At 43.3% G+C, this 20,138-nt stretch overlaps 1 protein-coding gene across 1 annotated transcript in view; it reads left to right on the top strand.

Annotated features, from left to right (window-relative positions):
- Positions 1-743, top strand: part of T265_00132 (hypothetical protein) — a gene marked incomplete at both ends in the record, with an annotated part of 62,415 nt that extends 61,672 nt beyond the window's left edge. The window contains one exon of the mRNA XM_009163789.1: positions 127-743. Within this exon, the coding sequence (XP_009162053.1) occupies positions 127-234 (108 nt within the window). The remainder of the gene's footprint in view (positions 1-126) is intronic.
- Between the last annotated feature and the right edge of the window lie 19,395 nt (positions 744-20,138).

Here is a 20,138-nt window from a genome sequence, read left to right as displayed (position 1 = left end):
CTTTTATGGACCACTTGTCGGTTTCATTTACTTATATGCTGGTCGAATGCATTTAATTTCAAAATATCTACCCATGTTGAAAACATTTGAAAGCAGATGTTCCTTGTTGCCCTCTTCTCTCCGCAGTTGCGCCTCACATTCCTCAAAGCACTGGCTTTCGACTTCATCGGAACCTGGCTCGTGGATCGCATCCTTGTGTTAGTCTTCGGGCGTGTACACAAAAAAGCACTGTGATACCCCGGGACCGTTCATTATCCCGTTGTGAAATGCCTTTTGTGCTGCCCACTTTCAACCAATGGCTGTTCTCACCCCAACAGCCAAATCAAATCGCCGCACTCCGTACTCCCACCGGCTGATGGTTTATACTTTCTATGTGTCACATTTTCTTTAGGCTGCAACTATCCCCGGATTTTGTGTGTCTGTGTGCTAAGATTTCATTCGTACTTTTAATAACTGACCATCCCCTGGTCAAAACGGGCGCTGTACCCCTTGGACATTTTGTCGTTCCCTAAGTGATGCTCTGCCGAATTCCCATGTTTTATAACCCATTTGTCAAACTTGTTTGAAATTCCTCACTCAATGTGGACGGATATTCGTAGTGTGTCTTGACTAATTGTGTGCAACTTTGTTGACGTGAGAAAACTTGAAACCCTTCCTCTTGAAAGTGTACACCATGTCACCTATTTAGGAACCCTTGTCGTATTGTATTGGCTGTAAAACACGTGTTTACAACTGAAAACTGCACTGAATTACACTGTCTTGTTTTATCGGTGGCTCACTCTGACAGGCTTGGTTTCGTCTGATAGTTTACGTAAACGATGGAAACGTGTGAAAATCCATTTCTTCTCAAGACAAGTGGAGAAAAATCTGATAGGAAACACCACAACAGCTAACTGCTTCGAGTCCTTCCTACCCAGTTGGTTTCGAGTCACGCTAGCTCGATACAATGGTTCACTGATTTTGATATTTTCTAGATATAAGACGTTACGAGTAAATGTATCACAAGGCGGATAACTCGCATCTTATAAATTTGATCAATCCTAGCGAAATACACTCATTTGATGGAAGACTCACTTGAAACCTAGCTGAATCCCTCGTTTATGTTTTTAAGCAACTGAATGTGCTGCACCAGACCGCTTCATGTTTCAGTTGGTACGGTATTCGAGATATCGCGATACATGTATGGACGTAATACACTGCTCAAAAGGATGTTGGAAACTCTTCGGCAGTCCACGACCGATTTCGCCCTTCTTGTACAAACTCCAGTGTTGGGTGTTGAAACTGTGTACTACCTATTACTACGGCTGAGGCTAATGGTCTTATAACCCCAAAGGTTTCGTAGGAATGACAGTATGATCGGAATGAATCAACTGTCCAACTCAGGGCTTTGGGAAAGAATAATTCGTACGACGAATTAGCCTTACTCACTTGAGAGATTGGTCAAAATGTGACCGCGTGTTGTGGATCCCATGTTTAAAGGACGAGTAGCGCCATAGAAATGTGCGAGTTAATCTTACTGTTGATCGGTCGCTCACGGCCAAACAGTTGACTATTCAAACTGCTAGTCGGGCTCGAAACTCGATCTACGTGAGACGCACACTGTTAATAATTCAAAATAAGGATGAAGCAGTTGTACAGTGTTTCTCGGCTTTTTGGCACGGACTGTTTTCACTTACGGGAAGAAATCTCAACCGAGCTGAAATTCGGATCTTTGATTCTACGATTTAGCCAAATTGGGCTATGTTCCCTGTTTCTACGGGACCGTCAGCTTACAGTCAATGTATGTGAACCCACATGGGCATTTGAATAATGACAACCAAAGCTGGTCATTAACCACGGCAGGTCGTCCTATGGTCCCATGCTCATGGTCGGTTTTGATCTGAAGATCCTCCGTAAATTTCTCACTGCGCAAGTTGTTTCTGCACACATTCTTAACATCCGCGATCTTATCTTGGCGCTACAATCACTTCTGGAAGACGGATCGATATGAACTGGTTTCTGTTCAAGTGACACCATTCTCGGTCTCTCGAGAGAGTAACCATTCTAAATGAATGCTCTGAATGCTCCGCTTTCAACGTGTTCTCCGAACAAATCCCCATTACTCTATCGGTCAGATATCGTACAATATTCCTATTTTGGTTTGATGAAACGGCTCTTACAACGGACCTATTGTCTAGCCCACTTTGGCAGCTTTCAAAGTGGGACGACCTCTGAAAACCGTCGGCCGATGAGTTGCAAAGTTCCACAAGGAATCCTCAAGGAGAATCGTTGATTTTATTATTATATAGCGTCAACTTCCGGAAGAACGCTGGGGGCAATAGGTTAGAGCGATTCCTATGTTCGACAGAGAAGCCACTCAGGAGAATCTTGCTTGGTGCTCATGGTTATAAATCTCGATACTGAGCCTTATTACTTCGAACTTCCAAGCAATTGACGCTCGACTGGTTTTAAGCATTTTAAGCATTCTCCATGTTCTTGAGCTGACGAGAGCTACTGAATAACGGCCATCCGAATTGCATGTGCCGAACAGCAGTCGTCAAACCATCGAACATTTGCCCGTAGCTACCGAAGCACCGATAGTTTGCTCGGAGCCGAATAAGGTGCTGCATACAAGCCCTTGGAATCAGTATAGACACTACCAACAATGTATATTCGTGCACAATTATCAATCGCAGAAAATGTAAGGATGGCCCCGGTCAGCTCCATCGATTCTCGTCGGTAAACTGAGGCTTCGAGACGCCACAAGGGCAAAGCTAACGAAAGTGAATGTGGTTTGGGAAATAACCTTTGAATTTGCTTGAGAAAGGGGCCAGTGGCCTATACAAGAACTTCATTCTGCACTTGCAACAAACAAGAACGTGGTCGGATGTCTCAGAAGACTGACTGCAGTGAAGCGAAAACGTTTATCAGTGTTTGTGCAAATTCACAACAGTCAACATGCTTGGATGTAGGGCTTCTGTTTGAAAGTTTTCTGGTGACCCTATATCCTCATTTTCTCAACCTGACCGTAACTATAGGCTATCAAATGCGTGCTTCGGCTTGCCTAGAAAGATCTCACTGGAAAACAGATTGTGAAAGCCTCTGTGAGTATCAGTGAGGGATTTCATCTATTCAGATTACTTTTTAATCTAGTGGATTCTCACTGGTAAGAAAAACCCTAATGTTGATTGGTCGTCCAGATCTTAGTGTGAAAGGCTTGAGAGTTTGAGTGGCATTAGTAGTTTGTTGATCGTGAACGGTTCTGAGGATTTTGTGGTCATTTTTTGGCATCCAACAACAACTTGTTCCAAGGTACACCTGACAGGAAACCCGATGATTTTACTTTGACATTTCCTTTGGCATTTCAAATTGAAAGAAAATGTAACAAAACCTCCTTTGGTATCAATGTCCTTCCCTGAGTTTGACCCACTGTCTCTCCAAGAATGGTTCATTTTAAAGTAAGCCGAAGTTTCAAAGGGTTAGGCACAGCGCTTACCCTTACGCATACACAGGTCATCCTCAGCAGAGGTCACACTATACGTTACCACGTAAATGCCCCAAAACTCGTTCGTACTGGGTGAAACTGGGCACTTCACATATTGGTACCTTGGTAAGCAGCATTCAATACACCCCGCACAATTTGGTAGTAGTAATTTGGAGGCACACACTTAGTTTACGGTTCACTGACTCACTTGTCGATTGTTGTGGCTTCATTGCTGGGATTAATCAGAACAAATGCCCCAAGGCATTTCGGTTGATGTCTCTACACAAGCGTTGTTTTACAGCCAGGATGAAACGACTTTGTACACCCTCGAATAAGGAAAGCTCCAGAATGCTTTGCCCACAAATAAAGAACTAAACCGCGCTTCGGGGACCTTTATGGCTTCATACAAAATTTTTTCGATTATGTCCATGGGATGAATGCATTTGCAAACAAAACCACAACTGATAGCAATGGTGAAACCATTGATTGTTTCATGGTATTGATCATATTAGGATAACTGAACTTCTTTTGCCTCTATTTTCCAACCCTGAGAACGCCGAACTGTCAATGCATCCACCTATGATACCAACACACATTGCTGAATCGATAGGTTTAAGTAACATACTCCACCATACCTGAGCATACATAACTGAATGTGGATTACAGATAAGGCGCCCGGTTGGATTCCCACCTCAAACTCCAACGTTGCTTAAGTGGTGATGTTTTATTGTAAGCCTTGCTTCCTTTTTGCAATTGCAATTGTAGCCTTCAGCTAGAATGTACACTTCACAGATGCAGAATTAGAAATCGATCGACCGTAGATTGGAGACACCAGAGAAGTAATTGCACGATTTCATTGGCTCTTTGACAGCTATGGTATGTTCAGTCGATTGTCGTTAGTCTAACCTGAGGTTAAATGCAGTATTTATCCGGTGGCATACAAGTGTACATCTTAGACTTATCCACAGGTGTCTCACATGTTAACTTTTCAAAACGACAGTGCCGCTGCGCGTGTCGGTGTGAAGTATATTGCCACCCCGCCTGCCTAGGTTGCATGGGATTTTTAATCGTGTCTGCTACTGGTTTGCCTCTTTTCACTTCATCATCCGTCGCCAACCTCTATTCGTGAACAGCCACGACATATTGTTCGGGCGCTGATACATTTGGTTGCATGTGTCATCTCCCTTTTGAGCAGTGAAATGCTGATTGATACATTCTGTCAAGTCCGCTTGATGCCTGGTGTACTGAGGTAGAAACCTGAAGGTAACCATGCCTCCCGATCTTGAAAGTGCCTGGTGCCTGAAGGCTGTGTATCCTAATTGTCTAACATTGATGTAATTATCTCATCTGTTGTGTGGCCTTTGATATGGAAAGATAACACTAGGCAGAACTGGCAGAGGAATCCACCAGTACGTGATGTCCAGTTGATTGGCAGGACGTTTTCCTGACAGCTTTTCGTCGAGATAGATCCACTTGAGGAACACTGACGCGTGGCACCAATTTATGAGAAAACTCCTTGTGGAGAGATACCCTGCACGAAATCTATATATGGAAGAACTATTTAGTGAGAATCTAATAATACGCGAGTCATGAGAAGTGCTGGATGCGCTGTTCGGTTTCAGTCATCTTCCCAAAGGTTCAATAAAACATGCCTGCCAAGAGCTAGTGTGGTCTTGACCACGAGAAGATTTTTTCTACCGAATGAGAAACAGCAGAACTAGGAAGCTGTGACCTAAAAGGCAGGTGATAAGCGGCCAAGAAACATTCGCAAACATTCCAGTCGTTAGGAATTGTCTCCCGGTGACTGCTAGCCAACAGGTTAGGGCGGTTTTGATCATAGAGAGTATGATCTCAAGAAGAGTGATCGAATACGAAGCAGCTGCCTGAATGCGTCGCGGAATACGGTGCATGTTTCTGTTTGACAGTGCCGTTTGTGTGAGGCTTGGACAGTATTGAGTCATCTACTTTAAAAGATGAAGTGAAGCTCTAATTGTGGCATCTCGCATGGTAGAGCAATACCACAGGTGGAGTACACTGAATTTGAATTATTTCTGACTGTGGAGATTCAGATTGGCTTATCGAGTGGAATGTGTTATCGCTAGTTTTGCTTAAATCCTCCCAAAGTACAAAAGCGCTAGCGAAACTGGAAGCTGAACCTGAGTAAATCCTCTGACAATTTTTCATTTGGTTATATGGTATGGTGTTGGATCACAAAGCGGATACCGCTGGCCCTGCGTTTGTCTCTAGCTACATGATTATGGGCTCATTGTAAAAGAACAATCAGAAATGAGGCCAGGTCAAAAGAGACTGACAAAGCATGGATAAATGAGTTGGTGGTGAAAAGACTCCAGTTGTTGTGATAGGGAAACTGACGGCCTGCAGAAGAAATCCAGAACTTTGGAAATTGTGGACACCGTATGAAGACATTTTATCAAATTTTCCATTATTTAACGGCTACGCCTGCCTAATCTATGTTCGATCAACTCTAAATTTGTGAAATACGACGAGTTTTGAAATTCCCAAAGTACTCATGTATTTAATATAATGGTGTGAAAATTTGCCCTTCACAAACAATGTTGACAAAGCAGTGGCACTCACACATCCCACCAAACGAATCTGAAGTAGCACTGTGAAAATAGCAACTAGTTCCGGAAGCACCAGCTGATGTTACATACGTCTCTACAAACCGTTCTCTTCGACATACTGCGCAGGTCCAGTGTGGTCAGCCGAAGACCGGACGCTTGTGGCAATCCAACGATCAGAAAAGGCCTCAAGTAAAATACAAGGCTGGTTTAACCAAAAAAGCCGATCCCTGATACCAGACGTGATAGCTGCTTCACTGGAGTGTACTTGCAAGCTGGTCCGAAAAAAATTGAGCGCGCGACATTTGCTAATTCTTTTGCGCATTCTCACCAAAAGGCGGTGGTGCTCTGCACACACAGGGTGAAACCACACTCACCAGTCAAAGCCGCAGAGCTCACAGTTCGTTTCTGGCTATTCACCCCTGAGCGGTTTCGCACATCATTTTCCCTCTCTTTCAACTTTGCTTCACGGTACTCGTTTGCTATCAGGTTTGTGCTGCTAGTTAGCCTTGAAATAGTTTAATATATACCTTGGACAGCATTTATAAGCACCCTGACTCTTTGAGACAAACGCAATCATTTGCAGATCGATTTGGTTTTCACGGGAGACTCAATTTGGGTTCAAGTTGAACATAAGGTTGACGGAAACTCGGGGACTGCGCCTACCTGATGAGCCCCAAGAAGGGCGAAACCGGTCGTGGGCGGTCGGAGAGTTTTCAACAACCTTGTGAGCAGCACCCTGACTCTTCAAGAAGCGTGGGAAAGTTGTCACCTTTCCATGTTTGTCGGGGATCGGTAGTGTCTACAAACCAGAATTTTTTACCTACGAACGACTAATGAGCTCGTAAAAATGCCCAGCACAAAATTATCCTGTTGTCTTTTCCGCTGTGTAGTCAACTCCGGTCAATAACAAAATATTGGTTGACCTGCTGGGTCTTTCGATTTCGCAATGCCAGCATATTATTAGCCTATGTGGCTCATTCTGTTATCTATCGCTTATCTAAACAGCTCACATTAGAACCCGAATGAAAACCGATTAGTACCTAGCTGTGTGCGGATGACAAAGATGAAACCCCAGTCCTGATATTTTTTGCTTACTTGATCAACCACTCTGTCGCGAAAAACAAGGAGAAACGAAACGTATTTTCGGTCTGTGGTCTGCTAGCTGAAAATCAGCAGCCCACTTACAAACACTTCATCAGTAAATAAAGTCATTAATTAATCTGGAGCTGTTTGAACTTCAGCGCTGAAGGCTTGGGGTGCGTACGGATGGCCTAAAGGCATTTGAACTAAACGTAACACATTACATTACGTATCACATTAAGGTCACTGAAAACCCTTCGACAGCCCATGTCTGATAGAATCCCACTGCAGATGGCTTGGAGGCGATACCTAAATAACAAGCCCTAGCAAAGGTAGATTTACTGGTCATCTGGCCAGGCTGTCAGGTATGAATTGAACGACCAGTCCTAACATTCCCTATGCTAAGTCAGTGATGGTCAGAAATCGTTAATCAGGGGATGGAAAGGTACTCTTTCAGTAATAAGTCATTGACCAGTCTGGGGTGACAGGCGCCTGAAAGTCGAAGAGGAAAAATGGTGTTATTCAGTCGAGCAATTTATAGCAGAGGTATAGTGTAAGTACTTGTTTTAGTGAGGTAACCGGATACGAGCAAAAGTCACACGCAATTTAAAAATAAAACTGCCCATTTGTAACAGCCTTTTGGTGCCTGGCTGTCATGCCACCCAGAGGAAGTCCGAGGCCTGGGATACTTCCAGGTTGCACACGCCTAGATAGGGGAAGTGGAGAGGCAGATGTCGGGTTCGAACCAAAAACGTTTCGTTCAGTGGACTCACGCTCGAACCGCTGAGCCATTTGGCCCCCTCACGCCATGTAAGCCATAATCGAAGAAAGTATCCATAAGCAACATGAGGCTTTATAATTGAGATTCTAGTTCCCACACAAAGAGAGCACTGAAGTAGGGATTTGAAGGGGCTAGAGCCGTTGCAACGCCTCAATTCAGTGTAGAGTTTGTTCCAAATAGTTGAATATCGACTGGTTCGGTGAAAGTGACATATGCGTTCGGCATCTGAAGACAACAACGGGGCAGCTGCGCATATTAGGTCCAGGGTTATCGTAGAACGGTAAATTTATAGCGAAAGTAAGTAGATTGTGGAAAACAGTGGACATGAGTCCTAGTCGACTAACCAATGTGAAACACTTTTTGGTGCAACATGTCGTTGGAGGTAGAAACATTGAACTAATGGACCATATAGGGTCTCTATGAATGCTCTCCATCGGCCTTCAATTGCCACCCAAGCACATGCACAATGTTGTGGGTGAGTGGGTAATATTCTAGAATAAGGTGAGTAAGCTTCTACAGCTCTGACTGGACCTCCGATGTACTGGTATTTTTAGATTCTTGTATTCTCAACAACAACTACATAAGATATGCTATCGACTGAAGTGGCCCTGTTTCTCGCGTGTATTATGATCAATCCAAGGGGTTTCCTCATGTATTGTGGAGATGAGGACCTCAGAACATTTGCTGAAAACGCTTGATCCTCAAATGTGGCTTGAGTAACCCACTTCGTATGCGAGTTACTGGCTACTTGTGGCTATTATTATTATTATGTCTGGCACTTTTGTACTGAGTATGCCGACATCCCTTGATTTTCTGGGTAGCTCACCTGGCAGGATGTCTGAAAATGGTCCGCTAAGATTTTCCCCAACCAGATTTCGTTAATATACAAATAGTTTTCATTTCATCATTCTCAGATTAACAGTCGGTTTGTCCAATGAACCAACGGTAAGGAGCATCTCAAGGCAACATCGCATTTGTAAGTTACCAACCAACGCTAGTTGATTGAGAAAATCGTCTACGTTGACTGCTACTCAGAAACAGCTGGTTCAAACAAATGGTCGCGAGAGTATTTCGTACTCTACCCGCAAACGGTGTGGTCTTCTAGGGGTTTTGTTTGGATTAAATGACAAATGATGTTAATAAAAGGCTGCCTACCAAATATTTGAATGTCCTACACTGAGCGGCACTAAAGTAAGAGGTACATGGCCTCAAGACCTGCTCACCCAGAGCGAATGAGTTAATCGGTGGTGGTTTGTGTGTCAGATGGATTATGGCCTGATTTGTATTCTACTTGGTCGATGACTTTCTCCAAATGCGACCTGGTTCATTTTTCTCACACGGACTACACACGTACAGTTACAAACAAAATGGAGCTTATGCTGTCACGATCATTAGACGAATATATCCTAATAGTGACTGGCTGTGGAAAATGTGGGAGTTCACATCTTCTGTACAATCAGTCGGCTGGTTTGTTCAGCTAAGTGCGTTAAAATACGTTCATGGTAACCGACATGTGTAGCTGCACATTTCGGATTTCTTTAACATCATTTCATCTGAACACACAGTGGATTGGGGTAAGAGGATATGGAATGCGCCAAAATACACTTTAGACGGATCTGAGGCAGTCTGAAATTGAAGTAAAATTAAGACCTCTTGAGTGGATAAGGCACTGTTTCCTCTTGGATCCCAAAATTTGAAAACTGAATATTACCGTGGCTGAAACATTTGTGTGAGAATTAAGTTTCGCACGTATATCGGAATAAGCAGACGAACTAGAAACCCAGAATTCAGCGCAGCGTAACAATTAGGACGTATGTATTCGAATTGGCGTATATGTACAGCATACGGAATAATAAAACAAGAGAATAATAAATAGGGCAATGAACAGAGTATCAGTCATGTTTCATCACAATTGTGCGCCCAAAAATGTGAGCAGAGTGCTATCTGCTCATGAGGTACCCCCAACTGAGAAACAAGGAAGAAACGGATTTGGCACTATTCTTCTTGATAGGAAACCGTCGAATACTTAAATAAGTGAAAACACTTGGATTACAGAATTTTTCCGACAATGCTTTTCTGAATATCTTTCGTGACTTCGCCTGAAATGATATTAAATGGGTGCGAAATAATCCCATCACCATAGAGGTAGTTAGCAGTTCCTTCTGTGCGGTTTACCTGGATTGGTTTGCTGTGTGATTATGGACTGACCTAGTTTGAATCACCTAAATCAGGTCAACTAGCAGTTGGTGTTTGATGCAAGTCATACAGGGTGTTCGTCCTGCACTAAAAAGTTTCATACTGCCTCTCCTACTAAAAAGATCAAGGTCGTGCATCTGGATTAAGTGAGTTGGAGCCATGGAATATTCACCAGCGCCTGTGGTGATAGTTACTGTCAGTTACAGCGCATGGAATAAGAGGGCTAGTGTTTGTAGGAAGATGCTTGATGTAAGAGGAGGTCTCCAAGCAGAACAAGAGGAGATCTCTCAGTAGCACCCTACCAATGTTTCTCAGTACCAAGCGGTTACCAGAAAAGTATTCTAAAAACGAACGAGGTGGAAAACTCAGGCTGGCGAAAATCCTCCTTAGAAGCCAAGTAATCTAACCGAAGAAGTTTAGTGGAACGGCTAATAACGGTAAACTTGATGATATACAAGTGGCATAGGTGCACATTAGACATTTATGCTGCCGTCGTGTAACAGCCGCTTCTGTTGCTGTAAAGACGGAATATCTAGAAATATTTTTGGAGTCCGTTGACAGAGTGGATGGCCAGTAACATGTAAGGAATGGCCAAGCCCGGCAAACGGATCAAAGGCCATCTGAGCAACCACCAGTGAAAGCATCTGACCTACCAATATTTCAAAACGTTTCAAAATGTCATGTTCGGTTTTGTCCATTTAAGTGTTGGCTGAGAGTGGTTCGCGGGCTGCTGCCTAATTCTATTTACTGAGTACGGAGACGGGAAAACTGATTGGACGATAAAGTCGCTTAAACATTTTATTGATGTGCACACAAGTTACTACGGGACTTAAAGGAAACTGTACATTAGGTTAGTGGAAACTCTTCAACAGCCCACTTTCTTGCTTACTGAGAATCATCAGGTAGGTGTAGTCCAAATTCCCTGTCAAACGTATGGTTTGTGTGAACCCAAAACGTATGAAATTCGTGAATATTATAAAAGAAGTATTCAGCTGAGTCTGCCGTTGAAACCAAATTGCCGTGCCTATGAGTGCTTTGTTTAATAGCCAGAGACGTGTGTCAATGTACGTGTTGAACAAAAGGTCATCCAGGCAACTGATTCTATGGCTTCTGGGCTATGTATAGACCATTGGTATCAACTGTCTTTATATGGATGCAAAAAATGATCAATTCGCACACCGGGCCAACATATGCAGGTATGCACAATTATTCGTTGTCTCATGCCCCCAGGATGAAAACCTGTCCCTCCATTAGCGTTAGTGCTAATGTTCTATTCCGACTTGTGTTTTACCAGGAGGAGGAGAGAGTTTAGTCTGAAACTGGCTGTGAACTCACGCGTGAGCGATGTAAGAATGTGAGCGAAGTTATCTGGTTATATCCTGTCTAAATGTGAGCTAACTACACTGCTGTTCAGCTGCTCGTTGCCTAGCTGTTAAGTGTCCAAATTACTCACCGGAAGGTTTCGGGTTCGAAACCCTCCGGTGGGGTGCGCACTGCAGTTGATTCTAATTAAGAATGAAGCAGCCGTACAGAGCTTCTTGATTATTCACCATAGACTGGCCTTACTGAAGGGATGAAAGGATGAAATCTCATTTGAAGTTTCCACAGCCTGTTCCCACTCACATCAAAGGCAACTCGGCCCGGCTACTAAATGTCAATTAAGAGCGACTTAAGACAATCGATAACCTCATGAATTAAAACAATGATCGATAATCACACGTTCACGTAATTAGCAGTTTTCGTCCGTGTACGTGTGCAGTGTTAACCATTACAACAAACGCGGAGTAAAACGGTTATTTCGACGGGATTTGTGAGAATTCGTTCTCTTTGTTAGATGATATGGGTAATTGGAATATATTTCATAAGTCTAAGCTAGACTATTTGTGATAAAATCTGTTTTTGCCTTACAGTAATTGTTCTTTTGATTGGCAATTAGGTACGTCATTCTGTCCCACCTGGCAAGTGCTGTATTTTGTTTTCTAACTTGTCAGTGCATATAATGTCTACATTAAGGTGAGCGGTATTCGTTTGTTTCTTTGAATCGACATCTAGCTTATAGTAAATGGAGCGACCGATTTGTACCAGTCTGTCTGCTGTCTGCCTTTGAAGTAGCCAAACTTGCCATCATCTCAGTCGAGGATGCTTCCTGCTATGTTTGACCGGTGATGAGAAATCGGTCCCTTGAGAATATGACTGTAAACTAGTGTGAACAGAAAAAAATTGTGCAGATGCTGTGCCGTATGAAAACGTCAATTTCTCTTGTTCTTTTCAATGTACATAAACCACCAATATTTACCACTGAGTGAACATCAGATGAAGACATCCCTGTCTTCCATTCGCTGTATGCAGTTTTCGTATGGAAGAATTTCACCGGAACAGAAACAGTATGACCCGAAGAAGTGTGCATTAGCTTTGGTGTTTTGCGTCCTTCAGTATGAGCAATTTGGGAAAGTAGTAGTATGAGACAGTTGGTCAGAATCCACGTACAGCCCATGACCTGCTTCGTCCCGCTTGATAACGCTCCTGTTCGGTAGACAAAATTTCCGGGAGGGACCATGTGTCCTTGACGAATAGCGATTTGGTCGAATATGATACCGCTCCTGTTCGGTAGATAAAATTTCCGGAAGAGGGGACCATCTGTCCTTGACGAATAGCGATTTGGTCGAATGTTTCATTTCATTCTCATATGCATGATGAAATTTCCGCAGCCGAACACCTGGTACAGTTCCTTCTAGTGAATACTGTATTGACGTTCTTCCGCAACCGTCTGATGCTATGATATTAAACAAAAGAAACTTTATTGTATATCTTCATAGCGGCATCTCGAGGCAGCTGATGTACCACCGATTATGCGGAGCTACATCAGTGCAGAACTGGCTGCAAAGGATTTCATCAAGTCATCAGTTCCAACAATTTCGGCATACATATGGGCTCAAAATGAACCCCAGCATATCCTTCTACATGCGTGCACCTTTACTAACAAGCGTTGAAATGTATAAAAAGCGGAGCTTACACAACAATAAAAATGAAGTGACGGGATTCTCTCCTTCAAGTCTCTGTATTCTCTTTTTATACATGAAAATTTGTTTATATTAGTAGCATTCTTTATGGTGTACAAACCGAAGAAAACCCCTATTGACAGCAGGATTTTTGATCAGATAACTTGGACGATGTACATCTTATGGGCGTCCCAACGGGCGGTCAAACCCTCTGTGAAAGCTTACATCCCTACCTCTATTTAAAGTTCACTTTCCAAAGACCGGTCCACAGACACACTGAGCCATAAGTCAACATAAACGAAGTCTGTGGTCCAAGGTATCTGGATGTTCTGTTAACGTACTGCCAGTGCCTGGTGAGACAATGATTAATATGTGATTTAGCGAACGGCCGCCGGATCTTTCCTTAATGGGTTTAGAGGTCGTTGAACGCGTGGAACCTTCAAACAAAGTTCATTTCGGCGTAAGGTAGATACAAATATGAGGCAAATTCGAAAGCTTTATGCTAGCATATTCTGATATTGTCCATTTTCCTCCCCATATTAGACAAGTAAATGAGTACTAGTCACTGAAATCTCTGAGCCCTAGATATAACACGCGTTGAAATGGACGCTTTTGAATTGGATATCAAGATTAATTTCTTTTCTTTTGTCTGTCACCGTTTCCACTTGCGTCGTAACTCAGTCAGTTTAGAACGTAAAAATGAACAGACAGCCGGCTTCTTCCGGGGAATGTTCAAATCAAACTGCGTGCTAGGTCGAAGCAAACGTGTACCAATCTCACGCAAACTTCCGAATAAAGTCCAAAATCTTGAGAAACTGACTGGATAACTGATTGATTTCCGTGACACATGCAAGACTACCAACCAACAGAAACTCCAGGTGTAATGGCATACCAAGTTTTGCAAGTACTACGCGTTATTTTATGAGGAAAATATAGAAGTCAATAGGCGAAAACTGAAGCTTACTTGCGACTGAAAACTCACTCTCCATTTCAACAAAATTCTGGATGTGCAGCGGCCAATGCATCAAATAAAATTCAAAACGGAAAAGGAAAACTTGTCTTTTTTGTGCAATCTTTTGCCCAGTAAAAACAAATTAGTAGAAAGACGAAAATCGTTTGAAAAACCTATGTGAACAACTGAAATATGGTGAACTTATGTCGTCTTTTTTGTCAATCTTTTGCCCAGTAAAAACAAATTAGTAGAAAGACGAAAATCGTTTGAAAAACCTATGTGAACAACTGAAATATGGTGAACTTATGTCGAGAACAGGACAAGCTGGTCTGTATCCAGATTCACGGAGTTATCAAATCAGTACGAACGGACCGCTGAGAACTAACCAAGTCTGTTCAGGTAGGTAGTATATCCCTTAGATTGATCTGCTTCATTATACGATGAGGGATTCGAATCCATCTGTTCACTCATGCCGACTGCATAACAAAGGATCAATTTCCATGGACGACGTTCGGTTCATGGTGGTCGAATCCAAACTGACATGGTTCGGAATCCGAAATAAATGGAGGGAGCCGCTTGGAGCATCTGAGTCAAAAAGTGTTTACAGACGAACATACAACACAATGTTTCACAAAAACGTTTTATCAAACCATACACTTACGGCCCACTAACAGCTCACGCGTCTCTGGTGCCAATACGTCTCAGTGTATGCTCCCCGAAGTCCCTGTCATCATCTGAGTGGCTAATCAAACAGATTAAGCGGTGATTGTCCTGGCTTTATGTTCATCCTTAAGGATACATTTTGGTTCGCAGATCTACCAAAACATGGAGACATTCGAAACAGTGACGTCGTCTGGCGTTGCGTCAGTTTCGTTTAAATTAATGTAGTTGCTTAAAATGACATTTCATCAGAGCTCGTTTAGGCGATATACGCGCGATTCCAAAACTCTCTGTAGTACAAACATTCTCTTTAATGGGGCTTAGCACAAGAACGTGGACGGTGCCACCTTGGAGATCGATGCGAACAAAAGAACAAACAATAATGGAGTTGCACCAGCACACGTTGTTTAGCTACTAAGGACCACAATGAGGACCTTGCGTGTCATCCTCCCGAATCTCATTACCCTCGTTCCACATCATGCTTTCATGCAGCACCACATCTGGTTGCGTTTCGAATGAACAGACCTACGTCAGTTCATACGTTAATAAGATTACAGATACTCATAACACGCACCGTATTTTCGTGATAAGAGCTAATTCTACTCAAGTTGAATGAGATCTATTTTGAATCGGGGGTGTTTAAACCGCCTGTGAATCCACTAACAGAAACAGTCGGTCAAGCCTCGCATTGGTATATCATCTTTTGATTGCAGGCAGCGAGAATTTTCGTTGGTCAACTACCACATTATGGAGCCCTAGTAGTTACCAATAGAGCAACCTGACATCCTCTTGGTGCCTATTTGCCAAGACACCCGATGGAAGTACGAGGGCTGGGATGGTGCAGGTTTCACAAGCCAAGAGCAGTCGAAATACAGAAATTGGTTTTTAACTATGGACTTTCTGGTCAATAGATTTACGTCTTGTTCATTGGGCCATCTCAAGCCTTGATCAACACACCCACACAACGCTAACAAATTTTTAGTTTAGGCGAGTTATAGAAAGTTTCTCACGTCGCTAGTCGCTTCTTCGACTACTGTTCGGCGATCGTTCATCACTGCCAAATACATATATATGGAAAAAACGTGTTTCAAACGGATACGTCGCTCTGTGAATTCTCATCCTCACCAACCTGTTACATTTCCTCTCACATAAGACAGTATTTATGCTGGTCAGTTTGTGTTAACTGGCCAGAATCGCATTGTAGTAGAGGTCGAAAACCACAGACTTGTCATCAGACTAAGTTTCCCACCGTGTTCGTTATTGTTGCAAGTCAGGCAAATGTGAATGTAGTGAGTGGCCTACCAGCACTAACAGTCTGTTTGTAGCGCTACCGAAATCACACCCTAAAGATTATCGCTCCAAGAACCATTTCCACGAGCCACACTCAGCTGGTCTGCAATCTTTCATTGACAGGTATTTTCAGGGATCCCAAACAGCTGACTGCTTACCATGCGACATCACTAGTAAACTCAGCTGATTTGATCACTGATCGTGAAGCGCCTTCAGTTGAAGACTGAAACATTTGGCCGATTTCAGTGAGGTTTCTTGTTGAAACTGAATGTATATGCAACTCAGTGTGTTTTGCAAACAACAACTCATCATTGGAACTCATTTGCTACCCGATTTACCACCAAAGTCTGAGGATGGCTGAGTGCAGATCTGATCAAAACCTTATTTGCTAGACTTATATGAACGGGAGGTATTTATTCAGCAGCAAACCACTTTTCTTCTATCGCAATGCTTTTTGCTAGATTACACCGGGATCAATCAGGTCAATGAATCACGTTGCGTGACAGAGGTTTGACAATCGTAGTTTCACTGAATTCACTACCCAATGTGACAAAAACCAGGGGACACTGATTTGATGAGTAAGTGTATAAATGTCTTTGCGATTCACTTCGACTGTTTCCGGCACATGAACGTATCCATCGCAGGATTTACAGTAGTCCATCTGTCATCCCATGGGCTTCTGACTGCCATCGGGTGATCACAGTCCTTCCCCTTAACTGATCTGATGGCCTTGGTAGCACGTGGTGGCACTAAGGTTCCAGAGTATGCATTAGGAGTATGTGATAGATAGCACAAATGCTGTGTCTGAATATCTTTAAAAGCACAACAGTTGATGTGATGGGAGAACAGCATCGTTCCATAATAGAGACCAGACACCCATAAGCCTCCTTAAACTGATTGAGTAAACTGTCTCGTTATCTCATGATGCGAGAACTAGTGCATTAATCACGGCGTGAAACTTACGTCTCGCGTTCCGTCAACAGACCAGTCTAACCACGACCATCAATCAGTTTTCTGTGTTTTAGTGCCTACTTCTCAGCTTAATGATACTGGGCGAATGCACTTAGTATGATTTCGTCCGTGTTGCTGAGTTCTACATAGGAACATTTGGATAGGAGCTGAAATTGCCATCCTTTATTTTCATTGCTTGGTTCATTGGTTGTTGCGTGCCGGCACACCTTTTCAAATGGGGGAAAATGGAACCTTGAATTTAGGTTGAAGAAGTAAGGAATGTAAAACGTGTTCCCTGGCATGTGGATGCTCTCAATCAAGGAACTTTGGTGGGGCGAAAAGATGATGGCCCATGTTGTTGGAGTTCGTATTTGGTGATTGTGTGATTGTGCAATCGTAAAGCGCAGGGTAAGTGCAGGTCAGCTCACGGGCGTTGGTCAGGTACGTGGTGATTTCGTTAGTTTTCTTCGGAATCTCAAAGCACTTTTTGACAAACCAAGTAAAATTGCCATGAACGGAAAACTTTACTTAAATATGAATGTCATAAATATATTTTCGTTTGTGATTTACCTTTTAAAAAATAGAATATTCACCTCAAGCGTTACCTCCAAATGCAAACGCCTAGCTATGAACCAAGGCCATTGGGTCCACATCGGGTGGTATGTTACGGATTTGTTTAGCTGTTTCCAATGTTCCTACACCGAAGCAATCACAACAGGTGGCTCTCGTTTATACGCTGGTTTCGCTTTGCGTTGATGTAAACTGTCTGTCAGAACGAAAGAGACAGGACGCAAGTGCTGCAACTAAACTGACTGCCCCTATCTTCCAGGTTTCAGCTGGGCTACTCTGGCTATACAGAGACTTATGCGGTTGAGTAGGTCAGGGTGGGTATTGTGTTGGGCCATTGAGCCAAATTGTCTCCGCTTGAGTGGATACCATTGGCAATTGCCTCTGAGTGGTTCCTTTGGCAGCGTCTTTGAACTGAGCTTGGAAAAGCTAGAGATATCACGGCCGCTTATTGTGTCTGCTTACACCCTAACCGGCGGTAGCTCTGAATATGCCAAAGACAGTTTCTACTAAGCTCTGAGAGCTCTTTTGAAACGGAATAAAAGCTCAGACTTCGTAGTGGATGCCGGTAATATGAAGTACCAGGTAGGTAGAGTAAGCGCTTCTGGTGACCAATTGGGTGGTCGTCTTGTGTGGATACGAGACTGACGGACAGCGGAAGTTGACTATTTCAGATGTGTGCCAGTCACAGTCTTCATTCGCAACATCAATTTCCGGAACAGCGGAAATCGCCTGATAACGTTATGCCTCCAAACGAGCGAGTCTCGAATTCAAATGGACTATATCACCGCCGTTTATCGGTGGCTGGTATCGGTTGATATCTGCGCTCTTTCAGGAAAATCAGTGTCGACCCTAATTGTGCACCCGTGCGCGGCTGCCTTTCATTAGGCTTTTTAAGTGTGAACATAAACAAAACGCAAGCGGCGCACACCTCTCTTAGACACTGAGAAGCTAACGGATCTAGAAGTCAAACGTAACCATTAAATCCAGCTCATCAAACGTCCGTCGGATGTTGGCGGTTACTGGAGGCACATCCAGGGCATAACTCACGATCAAAACTACCGCTTGTTTGTGAATGTACGGTGAACGGTGAAACCGAGTGTTTGTACGGGCCGAGAAGCTTGATAGACCCTAAAGGTCGAAGAAATGGAGGGGAAAAATGCTGGAAACGTCACTAAGCTGTCCCATTTAATTTACTTTTCTGGTCCACCTTGTCAGCGGAAATATCAGGGACCAAAATGTCGCCTTGAAACCCAGCAAAGCAGGACCACTGGGCACAGTACTCCGAACGACAACTTAGTTGTTCACCTGCTACGTCAAATTCGGAGTAACAGTCTTCAGCAGAAAGGTGGACCACGGACGCCCTAGTATGTCTCCTGCTCGTGACAAAGCTCCACCTTCTCTGTCCAGGGATAGTGATGTGTTCCTCAGCCAGTGTCTATCTGGGCTGTTTGCATCTATCTGGGGGACAATGACCGTTCCAGAAAACTGGAATTAATAATAGTGCCCATTTTCCCCAAATGGTACTCGCAGTGAATTTGATAACCACAGAGGTGTCAGTTTGACTTCGTAACATAGCCTCCGGTGTCAGTGATTCTTCGTCGTCTTAAGTGATGAGCGAATCCTCGACCGGGTAGATGTTACGTAGACCAAATCTTCTCACTTGGTCAGGTGTTAGAGAAACGTCATATATACAGAGACCCCCAAGCTTAGTGTTCCCTGACTCCAAGTGTACGTTCGATTCTGTCGACTGATCGGTGCTGTCAGCATCACCTAAGTTCGCAAAAGTAATCCGCTCCCTATTCACATCCAGCACCAGTACCAAAACACCGTTTACGAAAACGTGTATTGTCCTCCGTTTCTCGCTCGGAATGGTGTGGATCGTGAGGTTGCCAGCGTATGAAATGATAGAAGTGTGGAAGAGTTGATAAATTGCTTGGGTGTTTTTGGTGTTGTACGTCTTCTAGGATGGGATCTTCATGACCCCGCCTGTGCTTGGCTGGGTACATTGCAAGACAAGGCGACTAATCGATATCAGTGGCATTTGTGTTGTCAGTTTCTTCCCAGCTTGTCTGACTTAACGCTTAAAGATACAGATTCCTTAGAGTGCTCAACAGGTTTCCTCCATCACCCGCTATCTTATGTTCTCTTCGTTCTAATGCTTTAAATATAATTAGATGAATTTCATGATTGTGTGTCGATGAAACATGTGTCATCAGTGATGTTGCTGTCTCTGATGATGATTTTAGTGTTGATGGTGTCGGAGATGTTCTCGAGTTACTGCAGTGCATTAGCCAGAAATCCATGTTGATGTGTGTTCATACCTTCGCCATACCAAATGTTGGGTTTTTGTCAATATTTTGCTAATGTCCTGCATTGACAGGTCCACTCAGAGCTAAGCGTGTTCCAGGTTTGTTCCCGGGGGATTGCTAATATGTATCTCGGGTTTTGGGAATGTCCAAATTTCAAAATTCCAAAGCCATTACTACGAATATAGTCACCACAGCAAGGTAGAACTATGACTTCAGTAGTTTGCAGAATAATTCCAGGGACTTAATACCCGTACGTGTAATATGTGGAAGAATGAATTAATCGAATTCTGAAGGCATAGTTC

The sequence above is a fragment of the Opisthorchis viverrini genome, assembly GCF_000715545.1.
Source record: "Opisthorchis viverrini unplaced genomic scaffold opera_v5_1, whole genome shotgun sequence".
In the NCBI taxonomy this organism is placed as follows: Eukaryota; Metazoa; Platyhelminthes; class Trematoda; order Opisthorchiida; family Opisthorchiidae; genus Opisthorchis; species Opisthorchis viverrini.
Note: the sequence above shows the minus strand (reverse complement) of the source record. Positions and strands in the feature narration are given on the sequence as shown.